The sequence below is a fragment of the Zingiber officinale genome, chromosome 1A, assembly GCF_018446385.1.
Source record: "Zingiber officinale cultivar Zhangliang chromosome 1A, Zo_v1.1, whole genome shotgun sequence".
In the NCBI taxonomy this organism is placed as follows: domain Eukaryota; kingdom Viridiplantae; phylum Streptophyta; class Magnoliopsida; order Zingiberales; family Zingiberaceae; genus Zingiber; species Zingiber officinale.
In genome coordinates this window covers 39,498,569-39,507,313 of record NC_055987.1, presented here as the reverse complement: position 1 = coordinate 39,507,313, position 8,745 = coordinate 39,498,569, and the positions used below count along the sequence as shown (strand labels likewise).

Below are 8,745 nucleotides of genomic sequence, written 5' to 3'. Positions count from 1 at the left end.
AATATCAAGCTAACTTCATATCATATCATAAGGGAATTCATGAGCATGCTAGATTAAATTTTAAGCTTCCTTGGACCCTAAAATTTATCATGGCCGAAACATAAAGAGGCATGCATCTAGATTTCAAGCAACATTCAAACATGATAACCCTAAGTTAGCTTTATATCATGTCATAAGAAGAGTCATGAGCATGTTGGAGTAAGTCTTAAGCTCTCCTAGGTCTTAATTCCCATCATGGCCGAAGCCCTAAGGTGCAACATATCAAGGTTCCAAACAACCTACAAGCATGAAACCCTAAGAAATCTTCCTACCTTTTCATAAGGAAAGTCATGAGCATGATAGCTTAAATTTTTAAACACTTCTAGGTCTTCATTTCTATCATGGCCGAAACCCTAATTCCCTAAGGTGGCATGTATTTAGGTTCCAATCAACATACAAGTGTGAAAACACTAAGTACTCTTCATAACATATTAACAAGCAAGTCATGATCATGGTAGACTAAATTTTTAACCTCTCCTAGTCAATTTCTCTATCATGGCCGAACACTTCATGAGCATGAATTTAGGTTTAAAGCAACATACAAGCATAAAAACACCAAACTAATCTCTTATCATCGGGTACATATCATAAGGACATAGTGAACATGTTTAGTTTAGGTCTTAAGTCTTCCTAATCTTTTATTCACACTTTGGCCGAAAGTTCAAGAGCATGATCTAAGTTTTAGGTAAGCATACAAGTATAAGAAACATTAACTAACTCCTATATTAGGGTACATATCATAAGAACATAGTGAGCATGCTTAGTTAAGTCTTAAACTTCTCTAAATCCTTTATTCATGTCTTGGCCGAAAGTTTCAAGAAATGATCCTGGGTTTTTAAGCATTCTAACCTCATGGAAAACACATAAACAACTTGTACCACAGGTGAGGGGATACTTACATCCTCTTGCTTGTTTTTCCTAAGGAAGATGGTACCCTTGTGAAGAGGAAAAAGAAACTTCTCTTCCTAGTTCTCTCTTTTCTTCTCTTGCTTGTAAGGAGTAGATCTTGAGGACTCCTTCTTATGAATTAGTTTTTCTTAGCAAGAAAAACCTTAGCTTGGATTTTCGGAAATGAGAGAGGGAGAGTTTTAGGTTTCGGTGGAGAAGGAAGAAGGAGAAAGGAGGAGGAGGAAGAAGAAGGAGGAAGAATTAACCAACTTTCTTTCTCTTTTCTTCTCTCATACCTATTTATTCCCAATGAAGATGAAAAGTGTCCCAATTCATCCCCTTGCCTTCTCTATCTTCTCACTCTCTTAATTCCCACGAAAATAGAGAAAGGAAGGAAGAAAGACAACTTGTCTTTTGCTTGCTTTTTTTCTTAACCAAGAGGAAGAGGAGGAAGGCTACTTGCTTTTCTCTTGTTCCCTTACTTAATTATACTCTTACTTTTAACTACAATTTTCATTCTTTTCTATTCATATATTATTCATTACTCTAGTGGTTACCATACACCAATTTAACTTTATCATTTGTGGAAGGTTTAAGGTTCAAACCTTAACGTCTCTTTCTTTTTATTTCTTTTTGGTTCTATTTCCATTTCCCTTTTATCTTTTATTCTAAAAGAAAAATACCCATAGGTATAGCTTATCATTTCGTGGGTGTTACATTACTTGTTTATTTTCATTGCTTTAGTTTTTGTATTCCGCTTGCGTAACTAACCTTGTAGAGAAGAATCGAAGTTGGGGGTGGCCTAGCTATCCAACCCCCCTTCTAGCCGGCCTCCGATCTCTTACACTGGTCACCTTTGACTTCAGCCACCTCGTTGTCCACCAGAAACTTAATCTTCTGGCAGAAGGTGGACACCACCTCTTGGAACTCATTGAGGGTCAATCGATCAAGTATGATATTGTAGGCGGACGGCGCGTTCACCACAATGAAGTTAATGGTCCTGGTCCTCTTGAGCGGCTCCTCTTTGAGCGAAATGGCCAGCCGTGCCGGGCCGATCGACAACACTTCGTTACTTGTGAAGCCGTAGAGTGGGGTTGCCATTGGATGCAACTCGCTCCGGTCGATTTGTAGCTGGTCGAATGCCTTCTTGAATATAATATTCATCGAGCTCCCTGTATCAACAAAGGTTCGGTGAATAGTATAATTAGCGATTACCACTCAGATGATCAAGCGTCGTCGTGAGGGATCTCCACTCCTTCTAAGTCTCGAGGGTCGAAGCTTTTTTCAGGTCCTTCGACCTTCTCCTTGCTGCACCCCACAAAGTGGATCTCCAGTCACCGAGCATGCGATTTCCTCACTTGGTTGGAATCATCGCTAGTCGGCCCACCAGCAATCATTCCAATTTCTCCTTGAGCGGCGTTGCTCCTATTTTCTTCCTCCCGAGCTGAGGGTTTATTCTACTCAGCAAAAGCTCGGGCGGGACTCAAGTTATTCCTTTGCTGGGGCTAATGATGGCACCGCTCAGATGCCCATCTCTCTTCCTCCTTCCGACCGATTGACCGGCATCTATGATGACGATCGGGTGATGGTGACCGATGACAATATCCTCGTGGAGTCGGTCATCTTACAATCAGAGTCAGATCATAGCAGTCGCACGTGTTGTGCATCACCGACTGATGGAAGGAGCAGAATAGTGGCGTCCATGCCTTGCCTTTTGCAACCTTTGGGCGACCGGCAACTACATGCTGCACGGCATGTGTCCTTGGCTCCTGGTGTTGCTGGGCTCCTCCTATTCGAGGCTCCTTTGGGGATTGATGGCTACTCGATGGTCACCGCTCGGGCGCTGCTATGGGCTCGAGAGGCGTCTCCTTTCTTCTGGCCGCTTGGGCTTCCTCCACGTTTATGTATTCTATGGCCCTCCTGATCAGGTGGTCGAAATCCCTCAGCAACTTCCGGATGAGTGATTGGAAGAACTCCCCTTCGGTGAGGCCTTGGGCTAAGGCGTTCACCTGCAGAGATTGAGGAAATATTCATGGCTACCTAATTGAAGCGTTGGATATAGGCCCTCTGTACCTCCCTGGGCCATTCCTTCAAGGAGAACAGATTGACACTTATCTTCTGGTGGTGGTGACTACTGGCGAAGTGGTGTAAAAACGCCACTCGGAAGTCTTTGAAGGTATGAATTGATCCATTCAGCAATCTCTTGAACCAACGTTGTGCTAATCCGAAAAGAGTGGTGAGGAAGACCCGACACTTCACCCTGTCGGTGTACTGATGAAGTGTGGTCGCGTTGTCAAACTTGACCAAATGATCGTTCAGATCGGTAGTTACATTGTATTCTCTTATCGCCAGCAGGGCGTAGTGTCTTGGCAAAGGGTCGTCCAGAATCTCCTACGAGAATTGTTGATTGATCTGCTTGGGCGAATCATCGTCCCTTGGTGCCTTCCCCTTTCGTGCATCCTGAACAGGTGTGTCATCCGAGGAAGACCCCCAATCCTTGTCCGCTCAGCACCATTCCTCTAATAGAGTATGGAACAGCGCCCGATGAAAGGGGATCGGCGCATTAGGTGTCTCCCAGTACATGTCGATCGGCTTCATGTTCTGTCCCCGAATGGATGCATGCTCCGCTCGGTCTCCATATCCTACTTGATGCCCTGCCACTGATGTCACAGGCTCATGCACTTGGTGCTCGGCCAGCGCTTGTTATTATTGTTGCTCAACTATCCTTGCCGCTCGAGCTTGTATAAGCATATCGAGCTCCTCCTTTGTCAACGTCACCGTGGTGAATCATCCAACGTCCTCCATCTTCTCGTCTCGGATGTAGGCTACGTTCCCACAGACGGCGCCAAAATGATCCTATCCGAAAATCGGAAGGTGAAAAGCTGGGGATATGGCTACTGCATTGACTGGATATAGACGACGTCTCACTCTGCAAAACAAGCAACGTCCGTGCCGAGCCAAGGAAGGGTCCCCGACGTTGGCCCTCCGACGCTCAAGTCAGTCACCCTAACTGTAGAGGAAAGCAGAGCAACAATAACGCAAGCGCAAACAGTGAATAATGCGTACTTCTGCCGATGATTGGACCCCCCTTTATATAGAGCCCTGGTGGACGACGTGCACATTCCTCGAGGTGTGGACACGTTCTCCAATGTGTCCTATGAAAGGATCTATCAGGAAAGTACCTCTGACAGCATATCTTAACAGGGCATGTATATCCCTGACAAGACAGTAGAAGCTACCGTCGTACGATCTGCCTGTTGATCATGCTTCGTGTCAGTGACACTATCTCCCAAAAAGATATCAAGAGATATGACAATGGTCCCGCTGTTTGCCCGAGCGAGGTTGCCGCTTGGCCGGGACTCCTCTGCTCTGTCGGTCTCAATTGCTCTTCCTTGCGATGACTGAGCGTAATAGCTTGTCCCTCACTATCGGACAAGCTCTTCGGTCTCCTTAGCATCTCACTGCTTCACTCTAAGCGTTTGGCGATCCTATCGTATTTTCCTGAGCTAGATGGGTGGTTTGCTTGGATACGTCTCCGATTGATCGGACATTGACTATCCCAATTGGCCGTTATAATCGAATTCCACTCGGCAATTATAGATGAATTTTTTGATACCATGACGTTGATCATTTTAATTTTAATCAATATCTCGACAGTTGACCCGTGTCGAACGGCCCTTTTATGGTCGCATCACTAGATAATCTCAAAATCACCCGTGTGATTTGAGTAAATCGCATGATCCATTAAGCGGTTTGGGAAATCACCATTTTTTATGAAAATATTTGTCGGCGGCGGCGACCATTATAGTTTACATATTGGAAACGGGATTCTACGTTCTTCATTTATTGGAAGCTCAAACCATCGACGGGAAAACGAAGGGCGATGCTTCAAATGGAGATGCTATTGGGCACGCCCATTCCGGTGACTCCCGGCCCAGAGTACGGCTTCAGGAGCTGGTATGGCACGATTCCGGCACCACACCGATTCTTTAGACTGGGGTCGACGTTCCTTGCGTCGATGATACCCTCGATCTCCCTCAGCCTGCCGTTGAAGCGCTCGAAGGCCGCATACACCACCGGGTTCTTCGTCCACGAAGCCTCCGCATCCTTTCCCAAGTACTCCTCGTCCGGCGCGTGCGCCGACAGCACGTCCAGGATCGCCATCACCTGCGCCGCTTGGATCTTTGACGGGAAGCATCGCAGCAAAGCCGCCTCCGGCTTCGCCCGGAACGCCGCCAGGTCGTCCTCCGTGGCGTCCTCCACCGGCATGTTGGCGCGCGTGACGGAGGGGCGGTTGGGGAAGTACCCGGCGAAATGGTACTGCCCGAAGTTGACGGCGGCGTGATGGCCGGAGGCCACCCAGATGATGGTGGTGAGTATACGGACGAGGTCCGCCGGCGTCTTCAGCGACGGCCACCACGGCTCGTGCTGCTTATCGCCGTGGCCCTTGGTGCGCACCTCCGTCCACCATGATTGGAGCTCTGAGTCCGCGCCGACATCGGCCGGCGAGGGGTAGTAGTGGTCAACATAATCGGCCACCCACTGCTCGATGGCGGACCAGATCAGGAGGCCGTCCTGGGCGTAGGGGTAGTCATCGATGGTGAGCCGGAGGCCGTGCTCTGCCTCTGGATCTTCCACCGCCATCCCCCTGTGGAATCAAAATCTCATCTTCTAATCACAACGATCTAAAAAAGTGAAATTTTGAAGGAAAAATTGAAATTCGAACCTTCTGATGAGGTCGGCGGGCAAAGCTTCCATGTCGAAGCGCCACAGCTTGTCGTAGGCGGCGGAGGAGAGTGCGAGGGAGTACTTCCCTGGCGAGAAGGTCTTCTCGATAATGCCGTCGCAGTTGATGAGGGACAAGCGGGCGAGGGCGTTGATCTCCATGGTGTAGCGGAAGTAGGGGTGCATCAGGCGGTAGATCGGATGCATCTGGCTCAGCTGCCGGTTGGCGGCGATGATGTACGGCTCCACGCAGCAGTGAGTCCGAAGCCTTGAGCCAAGGTAAGAACTTTAGAATCTCAAATCGGAAATTTCGGCGGAATGTTAAAGCAGTTACCAGTGGGAGACGAGCTGGTGGTAGCCGGAGTCGTGGGCCGCGACGTGCGCCTTGGCGAGACGCCAGAGCCAGGCGTCGGTGGCGTTCCAGCTGGGCTCGAACACTTGCCTCCACTGCGGCTGCTTCGGAGAAGCCGGCCGCGTGAGCTCGATGGCGATCGGACGCAGGGTGCTCTCCGGCGTGAGGAAGAACAGAGTCCGGGAGGCATAGAGCGTCGAGTCCTCCAGCTCTCGGACCTTGTGCACGAACGGAAGCAGCAGATCATGGTAGTCCAAAATGAAGAGCTTCTTCTGCTCCAACGCCTGCATGATCGATCAAACAAAAACTAAGATGAAAAATAAAAGATTAATTTTTGATGATTTCGAACTAATGATCAACTGGAGAAGACGATAAGAGTTGTTGCGATTGACCTCGTCGACGGTCATGATTCCTTTAATTTCTTTCTCAATGAGCTCCGCCGTGATCAGCGACTCCGGCGGACCGTAAATGCTTGGATCGAGCTTGCTTACCAATGGAAATTCCTGTAAAAATTTCCATTTTATGTCTTTTTGCGATAATTAAAAGGTAAATTAATGAATCGAGAAAATTTTGATTAATTACTGTCACTAGTTGAATGCTGAGAGGATTGAGGCCTGCCAACGTCTGCCGGGAAAATTCTTCATCTCTGAACCAGGAAAACTTATCCCCTGTTAAAAAATCAGAGTAAATAAGTAAAATATCACAGGAATATTTTTTAAAAAAAATACATACAGAATTTAATATGAATAATCTTACTGTCGATCATTTCAGGCAGTTCGAACTGGAGGATATTCTGCGCGCCGCCGACGATCGCCTTCACGAGCCGGGGAACGATGGTGCGGAAGGGGTGCGTGGAATCTTTGGGTGGCAGTGGCAAGCCCTCGTTGAAGAGCGCGTCGATGGCGGTGAAGTAAGGGAAGCCCATCCGCGAGTCCACCAGCGCCGTCGAAACCGACGGCAGCAGGCCGTGTATCACCGACCGCACCGTCTTCGCCCCGAACGTCACCTGCTTCACCTCGGAGAAGTTCTCGTCCCTCGGCACGTACACGGTCGCGCTCCTCTGCTCCGATTTACGATCTGAAACGAATCTTTCTTCAATGGGCCATCAAGAGCAAGTGATCGATGAAATGCCAGAGTGGGAAATGTTCGATGAAATGCCTGAGCGAGCTCGCGGCCGGCCGGTGCGGCACCGGCGCGGGTAGGGGAACTCGTCGGAGCCACCGAGGACGGGCCGAGCCAGCCCAGGTTTGCTGTCCGGGTTTCCCAGGTCATTGTAGACGTCGTAGTCGTAGATTCTCTCGAACTTCTTCCGCTCGCCGGTGCCGTCTCCGCGCAGAATCTCCAGCTCTCGTTGCCGCAGGCGCACCAGCCCCGCCGGCGTCTCCGACGGCAAGTAAGACTGCAAACCACAAAATCATCAGAAAAATAAAAAACATTCTTTTCTTGGTTAATCTCTTTTTACCTTGTTGCTGGTGAAGAAGACTCTGTCTTGGCTGTCGTCGAACTTGGAGTGCGACCACGACTTGCAATCGAACAGAAGAGGAGCGGAATCATCGCCGTCGATCGTGAGAACGATGTCTTTGAGAAACAGCTCCTTGTGGTGCTCATTCCGGACGACGACCGCTCCGATCTCTCCAAAATTTTCTGGAACGCTAAAAGTTGCTTCGTATGTGATTCTACCGATTCCTTTCTTGGCCTTGTGGGCGAACGCCGCCACAGTCTTCTTCTCCAATCCTGTTTCTGTTAATTATAGCCAAACATTATCGTCATCATCAACAAAATCGCACATGATCATTAATGTTTACTGCAATTAATGTCGAACTAATGGATCGTTGAGTCAATAATCACCACTGTCAAGGTCAGAGCTGACGAGCTCGAGATGCAGAGTCCGCCCGAGCAAATCGTTAATATCATCGAGACCCCGCGTGGGGTCAATATGCGCAAACTCTCCCCCGACCGTCAGTAGGACGGTGATCGCGGCCTTCACCGTCGCCGGCCGCCTCGACTCGACCACGAAGGTTGGCTGCCCCGACAACGATGAAGCGGACTCGTTGGCCCCGGCGGCGCAGCGTACCTTGTTTCCGTTATTCTGGCGGCGTTGCCGCCGCCACTGTCGTTGTTGGCTGAAGGCTACGACGCCGGAGGCTCCGGCGCCGGGGAGGGAGGGGTGGCGCGGGAAGAAGAGGAGGGACGGTTGAAGAACTGATTGCTTCAACATTGTTGGATCAGTTTACCGTACGTTGGTGATCGATGATGAAGACTAAGTGTGGATTATTAAGACGAGAATGAAGGCGTTTATATAGACTTTAGCACTCACTAACTTATTTATTTTCTATTTTTTTATTTAATACGTAATGTACTATGTTTTTTGTTTTACATTCTTAGAATAACAAAAAAAAATAGTATTACATTATAAGTGAAAACAAGAGAATTATGATTGATTAAAAAGGTAAATTTTATTTGAAAATTATTGAAAAATGTAATTATTTTTTCTAATTAATTAGTGAGCAACAACATATCTCTTTTATTAATATTACTTTTAACATTAACACTCATTATTTATGAATCGTGCACTAAATCATCTTAAATTATATCATATTAAATAAATATATTTTAAATATGTGTTTAAAATATTTAAATTATTATTATTTTTAATAATAATCTTACTTTTTAAAAAATAATTTTACTATTTTTTAAAAAAATAAAATTTTTTGATATAATTATTAAATAAAATAGGTGTT

At 47.2% G+C, this 8,745-nt stretch overlaps 1 protein-coding gene across 1 annotated transcript; it reads right to left on the bottom strand.

Annotated features, from left to right (window-relative positions):
- Window positions 1-4,649: 4,649 nt before the first annotated feature.
- LOC122023513 (linoleate 13S-lipoxygenase 2-1, chloroplastic-like) lies at window positions 4,650-8,282 on the bottom strand. Its single transcript, XM_042581643.1, has 9 exons — window positions 7,853-8,282; window positions 7,467-7,744; window positions 7,163-7,403; window positions 6,761-7,081; window positions 6,587-6,672; window positions 6,397-6,507; window positions 5,987-6,288; window positions 5,654-5,920; window positions 4,650-5,575 (listed from the first exon to the last, which is right to left on the bottom strand). The coding sequence occupies exons 1-9, from the start codon at window positions 8,220-8,222 to the stop codon at window positions 4,816-4,818; spliced, it is 2,736 nt and encodes a 911-aa protein (XP_042437577.1). The 5' UTR covers window positions 8,223-8,282; the 3' UTR covers window positions 4,650-4,815.
- Between the last annotated feature and the right edge of the window lie 463 nt (window positions 8,283-8,745).